Genomic DNA, 16,100 nt, shown 5'->3' on the forward strand with positions numbered 1-16,100 from the left:
TTGAAAGCATTTGAAAAAACTTTGAAACCGAAAGGTTTGGATGTAGATCTACACCGATCCAGTGAATGTTAGAAAGAACGAGTTAGGTTTTCAAACTCAGGAAGAAAAGACGAACACACCGGTTAAAAAAGCTTTCAAAAACAATCAAGAATAGGATTCCGGCGCGACGGTTCCGTCACCGGAAACCTAACCGTCGCCGAAATCTTCATCGGTGTTCTTCGTTTTTTCCAGAAAACATGAGGTTGAAGATGAAGATCATGAGGTGAGAAGAGAGAGCTTCTCTCTCTAAGGTTTAACCTAGAGAGAGAAACGAAGGAGGAAAGTGATCAAAAAACCGGCGTGGTGTTTATATAGGTTGTGAACCGGACCGGTTCACACGAACCAGTCCGGTTCATTTCGGTTTAGCTGTTCCTTGGTTTTACACCGTCAGATCTAAGGTCTGATCCGTTTGGATAAATCCTACGGTCTCCGTTGCATCCTGTTGAATCCAGATATGTTTTGTTTAGGCTGGGCCTTGCGTTGCTATGTTTCTTTATTTTCTTGCTGTTTACACACTATATTTTGCTATTTGAACCTATGCCATGCCTAAAGTGTTTTGGAAAATTCTACAAAAATTCATGTGTTTTTCTTGTTAATTTTGTGATGTTTTTGTGTTAATTTTGTACTGGAAACGTGATAAAAAATAATGTGATGATTTTTTTTTGCTACTTTGTGATGTTTTATGTTAAAAAGCTTGTGAAAATTGCATGATCTTGATTCCAATTCTTGATATATGTTCTTAATTTGTGATGTGTGAGTTTGTGATGAATTTACCTCTATTTTGTTATGTTTTTACTGAATGTTAATGAATAGTGTTTAGTTACTTGTATTACAAGTTTTGTTTGTGAATAAAAATGTGAGATATGTCTAATTTCTTCCTAAAATGCTTAGGATGATACATTCCTTTGATCCTCTTTGCAAAACCTGAATTAATGCTTTGAGAATTTGTTGGATTATGAGGATTAGAAGTCATGTGAACTTTGCATTTTGTGGTATAAATTTAGACATATTTTTGCATTGTTTTTACTTGATTTTGTGATAATTTTATCACTTTTGTTATAGTGGTTTTACTTGCTTTATCTCTTGCTATTATATCTTGTACCACTAACCCCTTTGTTTCATGTTTCATATGTCACATAAGCATCTCATACTCCATCCTTTTTCTTCACTTTAATTTCTTGCATTTTATTTCTTTATGGTTCATCTTTATGCGAGATTAAGTTCTCGCAAGGATAGTAGTGTGTATCTAGGCCAATGATGTAAAAGGACAATGGACTCTAAAGATGTACACCGACACTCACCGACACATGCACACACATCACATGGATACTTTAGATGTATGTTTAGGGTATGCATGCTTTAGATGTATGTTTAGGGTTTGAATGCTATAGATGTATGCTTAGGATTTGAAACTTAGTCAAAAATCATTTTCCAAAAAAATGTGAACGATCTCACTTGAAACCTTTTTCCAAAAAATATAGGAGTCAAAACTCCTCCCTTTTTTCCTTTATTTTCTTGAAATAAAAACTTCAATGAATTTTAATCATACTTAGACCTTTTTGCAAAATAACTAATCACACCTCACATTTTCCAAAATCTTATGCCCTTGAGGCCTCTCACTCCTTTTCTTCGAAAATCCATTTTCTTTTATTAAAATTCAACCAACGAAAAACAAAAACTCTTTTTGGACGAGAACTACATGGAGTTTGATCCCTTAAAAGGGTATGTAGGCAAGAAGTCAAAACTTCTCCAAGTCCAATAAAATAAAAATTCAAACACATTCTTCTCCCTCCAATTCTTAACCTAGCAAGCCTTTAGGTGTAAATAATGTTTTCAATAAATAGCATATAAAAGTAAAGCGTTAGGTGTAGAAAGTAAAGACGGTTCCTATAGGATACTATAGTCGTTATGGGTGCCTAACACCTTCCTATAACGAAAACAACTCCCGAACCTTGATTCTCAAGGGTTTTTTCCTCATTTTGCCCTTCCCGAGAAAAAATGGAGATATCAAAGGTTAAAAAGGTCCAAGCTTAATCAATGCTTGACACCCGAAAAACCAAGATAAAATAGGTAGTTGTCTGAAGAATTTCGCTAATAGCGAGTTTCTTCGGGTCTGTGGTGTAAAATTTGCAATTTTTGACCCAAAACTCATCCAAACTGATCCTGCAATGCGCCATAACATCCAGCAACATATAGAAACAATAATAAACATATTCCAAGGCAATTTTAACAATTAATCATCAAGAATTTGCTTTAGGGTACTAAAAATATAACTAACAAAATTTGGCACAAAACATAACTTCCACACTAAGAAATCTCTTACCAAAGGAAGGTTAGCTATCTAAGAACTCACCTTAACAGAACTGAAGTGAAACCCAAGTATTTCTAAGCTTCTACCAAAACCCTAAATATGTAGAGATCAAATTGAGGAAGCTAGCATCATGTTCCTTAATTGTTTTCCATCAAAGCTACTCAATCCTTTCATACATGCTTGCTTGATGAAGATAACACTAAGTGAAGATGGATTGGAGAGGGGGAGTGGACTGATTTCTAGAGAGGGAAGAGAGCAAAATTTTAAGACAAAACCTAGAGAGTGAAAGTTGAAAAACAAATGAATATTTTGGGACCTAATTCCCTTAAATACTCTTCTCGCTCATGACCAAAATTGCCCCTAATCTTAAACGCGCGCAAATTATCGTTAACAGGTATTATCTCATAACTTGAAAAGGCAGGATATTACATCCTACCCCCCTTAAAAAATTTCGTCCTCGAAATTTAGTATATACCTGAAAACAAATGCGGATACTGATTCATCATCTCTGATTCAAGTTCCCATGTAGCTTCACCATCCGGCGAACCTTTCCATACTACCTTCACTATAGGAATCTCTTTGCTTCTGAGAGACTTGACATCACGGTCCATTATCCTTTCTGGTTCCGGCTGAAATGTCAAATCCAATTTCAACTCTATAGAATCTAGTTCGACTGGTTGGAAAGGATCCGGAATGTACTTCTTCAATTGAGATACATGAAACACATCGTGTAAACCCGACATAGCTGGAGGTAAAGCTAACTGATAAGCCACTGGTTCGATATGCTTGAGTATCAAAAATGGTCCCACATACCTTGGACACAATTTCTTAGTTCTGAAGACACCTCTCAAACCCAATTTAGGAGTAACCTTTAGGAATACTTGATCAGATTCACTAAATTCCAAAGGTCTCCGCCGCTTATCTGCATAACTCTTTTGACAACTTTGAGTTGTTCTCATCTTTTCTTGAATTGATTTAATTTTTAGAGTTGTCTCTTGAATGATTTCTGGTCCAAGAATACTTTTATCTCCAACTTCGGCCCAACATAAGGGAGTCTTATACTTCCTACCATACAATGCCTCATAATGTGCCATTCCGATACTCAAGTGATAGCTATTGTTGTAGGAAAATTCTATCAAAGGCAAATGATGATTCCAACTTCCACCATCTTCCAGAATACATGCATGTAACATGTCTTCTAAGGTTTGAATAGTTCTCTCTGAGTAACCATTGGTCTGTGGATGATGAGATGTGCTTAGCTTCAAACGAGTCCCTAAAGCTCTTTGAAAAGCCTTCCAAAAGTGTGAAGTGAAAATTGGATCTCTGTCAGACACGATACTCACTGGAACACCGTGTAACTTGACTATCTCCGAGATGAACAATTCTACATACTGTGATGTTTTGTAGGTAGACTTAACGGGAAGAAATGAGCCGACTTGGTTAATCTATCCACAATCACCCAAATTGAGTCATGCCCTTTCTGAGTACGGGGTAAGCCTCCTACAAAATCCATAAATGTCTATTCCCACTTCCACTGTGTAATCTCTAACGGTTGTAGCAACCCCACTGGTCTCTGATGTTCGATCTTAATTTGTTGGCATAAAATGCATCTTGCCACAAACTCTGCAATATCTGTTTTCATACCAGGCCAACAATAATCTTTCTTTAGGTCTTGATACATCTTGGTAGCACCATGATGAATTGAGAAACTACTCTTGTGTGCTTCTTCTAAAATCAACCTTTTAAGCTCTGAATCATTTGGAACACAAATCCTTCCTTCGAACAAAATCACTCCATCCGAAGCCATAGAAAATTCTGCATGACCAATTCTCTTCCGCAATTCATCATCTGCTTCCTGTACTTGTACAATTCTTAACCGTAAATCACAGGAGACTTCTAATTTGTGTAACCAAATACCATCGTCATCCTTCAACGCTTCAAGGTTAAGATCTCGGACCTTCTCATATAACTTACAAGTATGCATCATGACTTCAGCTTGAGCTAAAGTCTTGCGACTCAAAGCATCTGCTACAATGTTAGCCTTTCCTGTATGATATTTCAAATCAAAATCAAAATCCTTTAGATACTCCATCCAACGTCTTTGCCTCATATTCAGATCCCTCTGATCGAACAAGTATTTCAAACTTTTGTGATCACTGAATAATTCATATTGCGTTCCATACAAGTGATGTCTCCAAATCATCAAAACAAAAACTATGGCCGCCAATTCTAGATCATGAGTGGGATAGTTTTCTTCATGCATCTTGAGTTGCCTAGATGCATAAGCTATGACATTTTTTTCTTGCATAAGTACTCCACCGAGTCCTTTAGACGATGCATCATAAAACACAATGTATTTCTTCTCCGGATCTGGAATAGTTAAGACTGGTGCTTGAGTTAACTTCTTCTTCAGAGTCCTGAAACTCTTCTCACATTCTTTATCCCACACAAATGGTACATCTTTTCTTGTGAGTCGGGTTAAAGGTAAAGCGATCTGGGAAAACTTCATAATAAATCGGCTGTAATAACCAGCTAATCCCAAAAAGCTTCGAACCTCTGAAACATTCTTCGGTCTAGTCCAATTCTAAACGGCCTCTACCTTCGACTGATCGACTGCCACACCTCCCTGAGAAATAACATGACCCAGAAATTTGACTTCTGACAGCCAAAACTCACACTTACTGAATTTTGCATACAATTGCTTCTCTCGTAGAATGTCCAATACTATCCTCAAATGTTGAGCATGTTCCTGCGGGTTCTTGGAATAAACCAAAATGTCATCGATGAAGATAATGACAAATTGATCTAGATATGGCTGAAAAATCCAGTTCATATAGTCCATGAAAACTGCTGGAGCATTAGTCACACTGAATGGCATAACTAAAAATTCATAGTGTCTGTAACACGTTCTGAAAGCCATCTTAGACACATCTGAAGATTTGATACGAATCTGATGGTAACCCGATCTAAGATCAATCTTTGAAAATACCGCTGCTCCCTTAAGTTGATCCAACAAGTCATCTATTCTCGGTAGAGGATACTTGTTCTTAATAGTCACCTTATTCAGCTGGCGATAATCAATACACAACCTCATACTGCCATCTTTCTTCTTATCCAACAATATTGGTGCACCCCAAGGAGACACACTAGGTCTAATGAAATGCTTCTGAATAAGTTCTTCAAGTTGAGATTTCAATTCTTTGAATTCTAAGGGTGACATTCTATATGGTGCCACATACACTGGTTCTGCTCCTAGAATCAAATCAATTGAAAACTCAATTTCTCTTTCTGGAGGTAAACTTGTGATGTCGACCGGAAAAACATCCAGATACTCACTGACAATTGGAATATCACTGGGGATTAAATCTGATTCTGGAGTCACAGTGAGCATGACATAAAAAACCTTATCTTGAGCACAAATAAACTGAACCATCTGATAAGTATGCTTAAGTAGTCCTGATAAAGCCACTCCTTCAACCGTGTTACTAGTAGGCATGTAAATACTTTTCTCCGCACACCCTATATACACATGATTCGCTGAAAGCCAGTCCATACCTAATATCACATCAAGTTGCTTCATAGGAAGACATACTAAATCTATATAATATTTCTTGCTAGATACGGTGATAGGACAGTTCTCACAAACATAGTTTTCTACAATTCCTCCATCGGTGGCCGTAGTCACCAACATAGGGGGATTTAGTAATGAAACAGTTAATTGAAGAGCTTCAACACATTGAAATGAAATGAAGGAACAAGTTACCCCATAATCAAACAAAACTCTAATAGGATTCCGACCGAGAAAACATCTACCGCCAATCAAATCCTCATTAGCTTGAGCCTTCTTTCCATCCAGTGAGTACACCCTGCCTTTTCTCATAGTGGTATTTACACCTTTGTCTTTGTTCCCTCTGTTTGGACAATTTGCCCTGTAGTGTCCTGTCTGACCACAAGCATAACAAGAGTTGATGCATATCTTGCATTCCCCAGTATGAGCTCTTCCACATTTCTTGCAAGTTGGAAATGGTTTGAATGAACCGGTCTGCTTCCCTTTTTGAGGAGAACCCTTTGGCTTTAACTTTTCATGATGTCTGTTAACAAAGTTGCCTCTCTTTTTATCAAAAGTCGTAGAACCCTCTCTAACTGCTTTGTCAAAACCTCTTTCAGCTTCTAAACTGTTGTGCACCATTTCATCAAAGTTGGTCAACCTCTGCTGACTAACCACCGCATAAATTTCACCCCTCAGAGCATGTTTATACTGATTAACCTTCCACATTTCATTACCCGCATACTCGTTATGAGTAGAGTAATGAGACAACTCTTTGAACTTTCTGGTGAACTCCGTCACTGACATATTGTCCTGTTTCAGTTGAAGGAATTCTTGCTCCTTTCTGACTTTGTATGTCCCAGAGAGATACTTCTCTAACATCACTTGCTTAAAATTATTCCTGTTCATCTCCATGCCACTGGTTCTCATACGGCGTTGAGCAGTCTCCCACCAATCTTCCTCTACACCACGGAATTGATTGGTTGCAAAGATTACTTTTTCTTCTTCAGTACAATCAGCCATACAAAAAATTTTCTCCATATGTTTAATCCACCTCTTAGCCTCTTGTGGTTCACCACGACCATTGAATTCCGGGGGATGATTCTGATTGTACTCTCGGAAAGTTGGATTCCCAACAACTGGAGGTGGTGGATGCTGTTGATGAACTCCTTGTTGCATAGTTGCAGCCCACTGTTGTTGAGACTGAGCATTTTGATGGATCTGTTGTTGCATCAACTGCATCATTTGTTGATTCTGCTGCATCATCTGTGCCCACATATTAGCATCAGGGTTGACATTCTCCTCAACATTTCGATTACCTCTTGCCTGACCTCGTCCTCTTTGTGCTCCAAACATTTTACTCTAACTATCATATTCAAGTCAAAGTGATCAATTTCAACCAAATATAACAATGAGAATAAACATCCTAAACTCAAAAGGAACAACTACTTGGATTGTAATCTTAATGACCCAAGGCACGATCTGAATCGACCTGCTCTGATACCAAATTGTAACGCCCAAATTGAAAGTGTCTAGAATACTCAATAAGTGCATTAAAACTGATATGGATACATTAATTATACAATACGGAAACGACATCAGTCAAGAGTTTAGATACAAAGCCAACATGAGTCTTATGTTACATTATTTTCACAAAGATAGTCGAACGAAGCTTAACTACAAAGTTCATCACAACACGTCTCATAATATAACATATGCATCATTAGAAAGACACAAAGTTGGATCCACGGAAGCACATTCAATCCAAAGCTTTCTCTTTACCTTTGCCACGAGAGACCTATGAACCTGAACAAATAATGAGAGGGATGAGACATAATGCCATTGTGAGTTGTACCTATTATCCATAAGCTATAGGTAACCTAGGGGGAAAAACCTAAGGTTACCACGTGTCTACATTACAACCTGACGGTTGATTATATGTAGGTGGTCATGCTTGTCTAGACGGTAGTGCATACTAGAACCATCATTGTTACATTATATCACCAAAGGTTTAACTAACAACTTACGTGTCAAGGCAATCGAGGGAAACTAAGATCGCTATACCGTGATACTCTAATGCATCAAGGCCAAGACTTAACATATTCATGACACGTCTCTAAACCAGACGAATAGGAAAACCTAAACTCGTCATCGGTAATCTTCATAGCTTACTCAAGTCTAACATCATAACATACATAATCGTATTCATTAAGTTAGAGGTTTGCGTTGAACAATAACATTATCTGAGTTCAATTTTTACGGAGACCCTCGAGGTGGAGTAATCCCGAGCACAATCCCTATCTAACCGATGAAAACCTATCTAAGGTAACAACGGTACTCCCTCTGTGTCGCCCCTCATGCGAAGCTTATCCCGTTTCACGTAATGGAAACCCCTTGAGATTCAACCTAGTGTGAACCACAAGCGGCACGACACCTACATCTTTCTTATACTTTCTTAGTGAATAGATTAAACTAATTGCTTCACAACTTATCATACATAGATTCTATGATGACGTTCTATTCTCGACAAGCTATGTCGAGGCTCTATGTTTCTTCCCTTGCTTAATTCATCTGTACCCCATCATGTTTTGAGTAAAATTCTCATATGCCGTTCTTGCTAATTAAGCTAAGATTTCCATGATTTTTATTTCAAGAATCGTTTGATGTTATGTGCAATATTGCCTAGATGTTGTTTTGGGGTTATAAAGTTGTAAAACAATGAAAGGAAGGCTTCATAATGCACCATAGACCCTAGAATGGACCAACAGGCCAAAAGCATGCTGGCCCTTCCAGAGAGGTTCGCTAATAGCGACTTTTTCTGGGCAGCTGTCTGAAGAATTTCGCTATTAGCGAAATATTTCGCTAATAGCGAGTTTCTTCGGGTCTGTGGTGTAAAATTTGCAATTTTTGACCCAAAACTCATCCAAACTGATCCTGCAATGCACCATAACATCCAGCAACATATAGAAACAATAATAAACATATTCCATGGCAATTTTAACAATTAATCATCAAGGATTTGCTTTAGGGTAATAAAAATATAACTAACAAAATTTGGCACAAAACATAACTTCCACACTAAGAAATCTCTTACCAAAGGAAGGTTAGCTATCTAAGAACTCACCTTAACAGAACTGAAGTGAAACCCAAGTATTTCTAAGCTTCTACCAAAACCCTAAATATGTAGAGATCAAATTGAGGAAGCTTGCATCATGTTCCTTAATTGTTTTCCATCAAAGCTACTCAATCCTTTCATACATGCTTGCTTGATGAAGATAACACTAAGTGAAGATGGATTGGAGAGGGGGAGTGGACCGATTTCTAGAGAGGGAAGAGAGCAAAATTTTGAGACAAAACCTAGAGAGAGAAAGTTAAAAAACAAATGAATATTTTGGGACCTAATTCCCTTAAATACTCTTCTCGCTCATGACCAAAAATGCCCCTAGTCTTAAATGCGCGCAAATTATCGTTAACAGGTATTATCTCATAACTTGAAAAGGCGGGATATTACAAGCCTAGTGTTTTTTGCCAAGAGCAAACTCTACAAACCTTAGTTTGTTGTTTGTTTATAAACCCTGTTTTTCTACTCTCTCTCTCTCTCACTCTCTCTCTCTCTCTCTCTCTCTCTCTCTCTCTCTCTCTCTCTCTCTCTCTCTCTCTCTCTCTCTCTCTCAAGGTTTACATCTGATAGAAGGTTTATATTTATAGTAAAAGCATCCCTCAAATAATTGGAACAAATCTCAACCCAAAAATATGTTTCTGTTTTATTTGTTGCTGGCAAAACCGGGCACCGATTTTAGAAAATCGGGCACCAAAAATTTCCGTATGAAAAGGCTGAAAAAGATAGCAAAAATTGGCCATCGATTTGTCTAAATCGATCCCCGATTTTGCACCCTTCAGAATCCAAATTTTGAGTCACTCTACAACATTTCATATGGTGTTTATGTGCTTCCAAATACCCTATCAATTCTTGTTTTGTGATTAAAGCATGATCCTTTGATTCTTCAATAAATCACCACAATGTCAAGTCTTGGTGACAAAGATCTCATAATCTTTTCAACTAAAGATTGAGTTGACACATTCTTTCCACATGCTTTCATTTGATTCACCAATTTTCCAATTCTACAGGAGAAATCAATGATACTCTACTTCTCTTCCATTGATGGAAGTTCATATTGTCTTTTGAGGATTTTCAATCTCACATTTTTTATCTTCTCTGCACCACCATACAGTTTCTACAACGTATCCAAGGCTTCTTTAGCAGATTTTGCATAACCAACCTCTTCAAAATTATCAACATTCACCCATGGATGAATAATGAAAAAGTTTTTGTAATCTTTCTTGATCTAGTCTTCAAACACAATTTTCTTTTCGTCTATTACATGGCCACCAATTGGAGTTATCCATTTTGTACCAAATCTGAAACGTGAGTAGCCATTGCTAAGTCTCTGTGATCGCACCAGAGCTATTGATGCCTCACTATAGTTTTTTTGAAGAAGATTGTTTTGGAAGAGAGAGAGAGATAAGACTTTCATGATTAATGAAAATATCACACACTTGCTGTTTATTATTCACTTCATGTGTCTATATACGATTTGATCACTCACACAATGAGAAGCTAACAGTCATAACAAAACAACCTTAAGAGAGTTATAACATAAAAACAGAATTTTTAAACCCTAATAAACAATGACTTGCACAACATGCAAGCTAGCAAACATCACTAAAATTGAATTAACTCTCGACAATTTGAGACGGAAAAGGACATAATGCGTCTCTAATTTTGTCGCCAAGTGTGAGGTGAAAAATTTGACGAGATTTTTTTCATATCTAATTTATGCCGTTATTTTAACTGTTTCCAATTCTATATTTGATTAATGAAACCACAAGCAATTTTTTAAAAAAAAAAAAAATCATATCTAATTTATGTCGCTATTTTAACTTTTTCTGGTTCTATATTTGATTAATGAGATTGATTAATGAAAACACAATTAATTTTTAAAAGGGTCACAATTCAAACCTATTTCATATGATGTTTCCACTTCAACATGTTCTAAAAGGTCTAAATCAATTGTTCTTTTCCCCACCATTCTTATAAGCACTTTAAATATTCTTCTTTTATCCAATGTACAACTTTATACTCAATAGATTTTAACTTAACACAACTTCAATATTTATCATTTGTATTTGATTGCTTAAACTAGGATAAATATTGCGTACCAGTGAGCGTTGTTAAATTTTTTTTTTTCTCTCTTCTAGGCAAGAAAATGTGTTACCGATCCCTGTGTTATTCGTAGTGCATGTGCACAACAATATTGTGATAGCGTAAAGAAAATGTATATATAGCCTCTAACATGCATAGTCATGCATGCATGTTGATATTAGAAACATAGTTAGGTACGTAAAAAAGTCGAATTTACAATTAACAAATGATGTTAGTGTTCCCTCTATTTAAACGCTCCAACCCCCATTATTATAATATGTCATGAGCATATGTCTTCCTTCATGTACACTACTTCTCTCACTCTCTCTCTTTTTCTCTCTCTTAAAAAAATATAATGGACAAAAAAGAGTGCAGTTCTTCACAAGATCCTGATGTACGAAAGGGACCATGGACAATGGAAGAAGACTTGATCTTGATCAACTATATCGCCAATCATGGTGAAGGTGTTTGGAACTCCTTGGCTAAATCTGCTGGTAATTAACTAAACACACATACATCAATCTTCTATTTTCATTTAGTTAATTAAATAATAACAATAAAGGTATTTTAACATGCTTAAGATCTCGCGCATAAGTGCTTTGTATGATGATACCTAAAATCTAATGAGTGTATAAAAATTGTTTAAAAAGAATGACCTAGCTTGGTAGGGTACCTTAATCAATGTTTCATAAATCATCATAATAATATGGTTTCAAACATTTTAGGTCTTAAACGTACCGGAAAGAGTTGCAGGCTTCGGTGGCTAAACTATCTTCGACCTGATGTTAGACGAGGGAATATTACACCAGAGGAACAACTCTTGATCATTGAACTTCATGCTAAGTGGGGAAACAGGTCAATCTATATAACAAATATTTTTAATATATATCAAAGTCAATTATTTAGCTATTCAGAAAGGGCATATTTTGCATGCACTCTACAAAATCAAGATCTAATTATTTTTATATAGAAATATTAATATACATATTCTTACTCGATCTGAAAAGTATTTTTTTTCTATAGTTCGAAAGATGAAGTTCTTTGCTTTATTTTTAACTTTTGGTACATATGAGCTTGTAGAGTACTCTTGGAATAGTGTTTGTAAAGTGGGGGAGAATTTTATGCATGAGAATAGTTGCAATACTTTGGGGTTTGTATTATTTTTACAAGGGGTTTGTAATTTTTTTTCTTCTTTTGTGTCTACAAATATTACTTCCATGTACAAAATCTATCTATAAAATTTTAGAATCTACAAAAATTGTTTTTCATTTCTAATTTGATACTAGATCTGTAGTTTTCTCTTTTAAAAGTTAGAGTCACATACATACCTCTCCTTTTATTTATCAACAAAACAATTACCTCTCATTTCTAGGTATAATTTATTATTATAATATCATAAGATTAGTGATGGTAGTTTTCACACATTTTATCATATAAATTTTTGGAGAAATAATTAAATACTGTATATTTCTTCGAATTGGAGGTAATTGTCTGTGAAAAAGTTTCATGATTTACCATATCCTAGATCTATAGTTTATGAATGTTGGTGAGGTTTGTTGGGCCAATAAAAATAAGACATTTCAAAATCATAACTTTTTTTTTTACGGCAAAATATAGTTCAAATGGAGAAAGGAACACAAGGGGTGCTCTAACACTTTAAAGGATGAACAATTAAATCCATTTTAGAGAAGATTTAAAAACACCCGCGCACCCTATGAATAAGAACATATTTAGCCTTGTAAACAAAAACATATTTGGCGGACACCTTATCTCAAAAAACAATTGAAAAAAAGTTACAATAATCTGTAATTCTTTATTTGATTTTTGTTTGAAAAGAAAACAAATCACTCCAATGAAATATGAATCTACACGAGGCGAATGAAACTGCCGATCATATTGAACGGAAGAAAAAATCTATTGAAAAACTAAAGAAGAAGGTCGTTTATAGCGATGATAAAAAGAAAGACATGGATTTATGGTGAAAATGAGAAGCCTAAAAGAGTTGGATTTGTATATGTCATTAAGGACCTTGATTAAGAAAATATTTCATACTTTTTCTTATAAAAATTGAATCCTCTGTAACCACAATACAATCTGTTGTAGAGGATCATTGGACGTTATTACACACCCACTTTATTGAAAATGGATTCACTCCATGCATGTCGCTTCTAAAGCCAAAATATAGGGTCGGTAGGAGAGAAAACATGATATATAGAGAAGTATAGAGAAAAATAAAGAGGACGATTGATGGAGAAGTTTAAATCGCTTTACTTTTGTATTTGGGTTATCTTGCCTTCCTACCTCTACAAAGAAAAAACAAGACAAAATAAGTGTTAGCTAGAATGGATAAACAAAAGGGAAGATCATGTAAAGAAAGAGAAAAATTAGGGCAAAAAGGGATATTTACCACTATTTTGAAAAATATCATGTTGTTTTGACTTCTTAATTCAAAAAAACTACCATTCCGTATGACTTTTACATCTTCAACAAAAAAAGACTAGAAAAGGCTTCACAAAGAAGATGGAGAGAAATCGAACATATCATATTAGAAAATGTGCTTGAATCCTCTACAACTGTAATATGGTGTTGCAGTTGTAGGCACCGATAGATTTAGAGGGAAACCACTAGAGTTCTCACCCCCCACCTCCCACCACCACCCCCCACCATCACCCCCCACCATACTTCATTTTTGTTGAAAACTTTTTAATACGAGTTATCTTTTTTTACTTTTTGGAGTTGTTTTACCTTTTTCAAAGTTGTTTCTCGTGTTTCCTAAAAGTACATTCAAAATATATATATAAAAAAAAAAAAAGTGAAAACTAGACGGCTATTTTGAAATAAATTGTAAATAGAAAAACCAAATCAAGCATTTTCAAAATATAACCATGCTTTTATTCTTAGCCGTTGAACATGGCCTCAAACCTCTCAATCAGATACACTGCCATTGGCAGCTTTAAATACTAGAGTTTCCAACCTTATTCCAAAGTTTTAAAAATTGGACCTCCGCATCAGTTTATTTGGTTCAATCGGTTGAACTGTGGTTAAACCGAATGACAAATAAAATAATATTATAGATGATCAAGCAATTGAGTTTAAATGGTTAATAAGTTGTTTCCCCTATGATGAATCGTTTGAGAGAGCTGATAAAAAATAATTTTTGGATATTTTATTTACCTTACAATCCAACAACTGATTGTTAGGGTCTTTTTCTCCTTAAAACTGGAGGGTTCAAACAACAACAAAAAAACATCAAAGATTATGTTTTGAAAAATAAATTGCATCATTTGAACCAACCTAATGGAATCGGTTCAATTGTCATTAAACCAACCGATAAACTAGCCGGTTCCCGGTTCAACTTGAACCAAATAGTTGAACCAATCCGGTTTTGACAACACTACCCCAATAGTTTCTTTTTCTAAGGTTTACACAAATTTTTACCTTGCACTAAAATTACACTACGAACTTTGATATCGTAGAAAAATAAAAATAAATCTCAATTACATTGCATTTACTAACCTCAATTTATAACCATGCCACCTACTACAATTTCTTTCTCTTATTATCAATACATACTACAAAAAGTTGGTTTATCGACGGAAATAAATTCTATTTTTTTTCATATAAATACTTTTTTTACTTTTTCTGAAAGTGTTTTTTTTGAAAGTGTTTTAACTAGTATAAAAAAAAAAAAAAAAGTCTTTTTCACTTTTACCTTACTTTTCTCACTGCACACACGTGCATTTTCTTCCATCACAAACCCTGCCACATTCATAACTTTTACCTCACTTTTTTTACTTGCTCTTTGTAGAAACTTTTATATATGCCCTGACGGCACAAGTTGACATAACCCATGTTTATAATAATCAAATTGTTTCATTTAATAATACAAATTCATTTCCACCAAAAAAAAAAAAATAATACAAATTCATCATTTGTCTTCTTAATTATCATGAACAGACTTCAAAGATTTTCATTTGATACATTATGTTGCAAATTAAACAGATTTATAGCTTCTTTAGTTAGGATTGAATCGATTGAACCGTCCTTGTCTGATATATGGATGAAACAACCCTTGATCAGTTTTTACTTATCTCTCAACAAAATTTACCGCTTAAAACCAGATGGTTAATACGAAAAAAAAGTATACATGCAGCCAAACCAGACACTTAAAACTAGAAATCCAATTATATATCTCCAACATTCTTTTGCAAATTAATCATTCACCAATGCAGGTGGTCGAAAATCGCGAAACATTTACCGGGGAGAACCGATAATGAGATAAAGAACTACTGGAGGACAAGGATCCAAAAGCATATCAAGCAAGCTGAGAACTCTCAATCTCAAGAACAAGGTTCTGATATTCAAATAAATGATGATAATAATAATAATCAATGTATAGGAAGCACAAGCCAAATTTCCAACATTGCTGAACCTATGGACACCAATATTATCTCACCACCCTCTTACCAAGGAATTTTGGAACCATTTCCAACTCATCATCAGTTCCCTACAATCTCTGATCAATCAAGTTGTTCTAACTACTGGAGCATGGAAGATCTCTTGTCACTGCAACTACTAAATGGTGATTAATTAAGCAAATAAATATATATTATTGCTTCTTATTATAATATATAAACCTAAGTGCTTAATTAATTTCCATGAAGCAGAAGTATATATCTCTGCCTTGAAACATAATATTAAGCTTGTTTATATAAGTAGCTTCATGTTTGGTGACAAGTACTTTGAGTATTTAAGAACTGAACAGGTTATGTTCTGTAATATAGGAGCAAAATTAAACACTTTATATATCTCCATGCTCTCTCTTATTGTGGTTTATGTAACATATATGATTGAGAACCACAAACCTTATATCTTGAAATATTTGCTTACTTATTACTTATTTCGTTACGAGAAAAAATTGTCTCTAAATATAAACGTTCTTTCAAATTACTGGATGTATTTATTGTTTTTTTTTTCAAATATATTTTAAATTAATACTA

The 16,100-nt window shown here is 35.0% G+C and overlaps 1 protein-coding gene and 1 long non-coding RNA gene across 2 annotated transcripts; one reads left to right on the forward strand and one right to left on the reverse strand.

Annotated features, from left to right (window-relative positions):
* Positions 1-11,278: 11,278 nt before the first annotated feature.
* LOC146905943 (uncharacterized) lies at positions 11,279-12,030 on the reverse strand. The gene is made up of 2 exons (XR_015017855.1): positions 11,839-12,030; positions 11,279-11,602 (listed from the first exon to the last, which is right to left on the reverse strand). It is a non-coding gene; the product is annotated as an uncharacterized LOC146905943 (long non-coding RNA).
* LOC146905944 (MYB-like transcription factor EOBII) lies at positions 11,384-16,100 on the forward strand. Its single transcript, XM_085723847.1, has 3 exons — positions 11,384-11,594; positions 11,826-11,955; positions 15,333-16,100. The coding sequence occupies exons 1-3, from the start codon at positions 11,456-11,458 to the stop codon at positions 15,688-15,690; spliced, it is 627 nt and encodes a 208-aa protein (XP_085579973.1). The 5' UTR covers positions 11,384-11,455; the 3' UTR covers positions 15,691-16,100.

This window comes from Medicago sativa, chromosome 7 (assembly GCF_051527215.1).
Source record: "Medicago sativa cultivar Bolivia chromosome 7, Bolivia_mono, whole genome shotgun sequence".
Classification (NCBI taxonomy): Eukaryota; Viridiplantae; Streptophyta; class Magnoliopsida; order Fabales; family Fabaceae; genus Medicago; species Medicago sativa.

Bases quoted from the DNA above. Each gene is read 5' to 3' on its own strand.
- LOC146905944 (XM_085723847.1), top strand. From the start codon at position 11,456: ATGGACAAAAAAGAGTGCAGTTCTTCACAAGATCCTGATGTACGAAAG. The intron at 11,595-11,825 runs GTAATTAACTAA...CAAACATTTTAG, and splicing joins CTCCTTGGCTAAATCTGCTG to GTCTTAAACGTACCGGAAAG. The intron at 11,956-15,332 runs GTCAATCTATAT...TCACCAATGCAG, and splicing joins CATGCTAAGTGGGGAAACAG to GTGGTCGAAAATCGCGAAAC.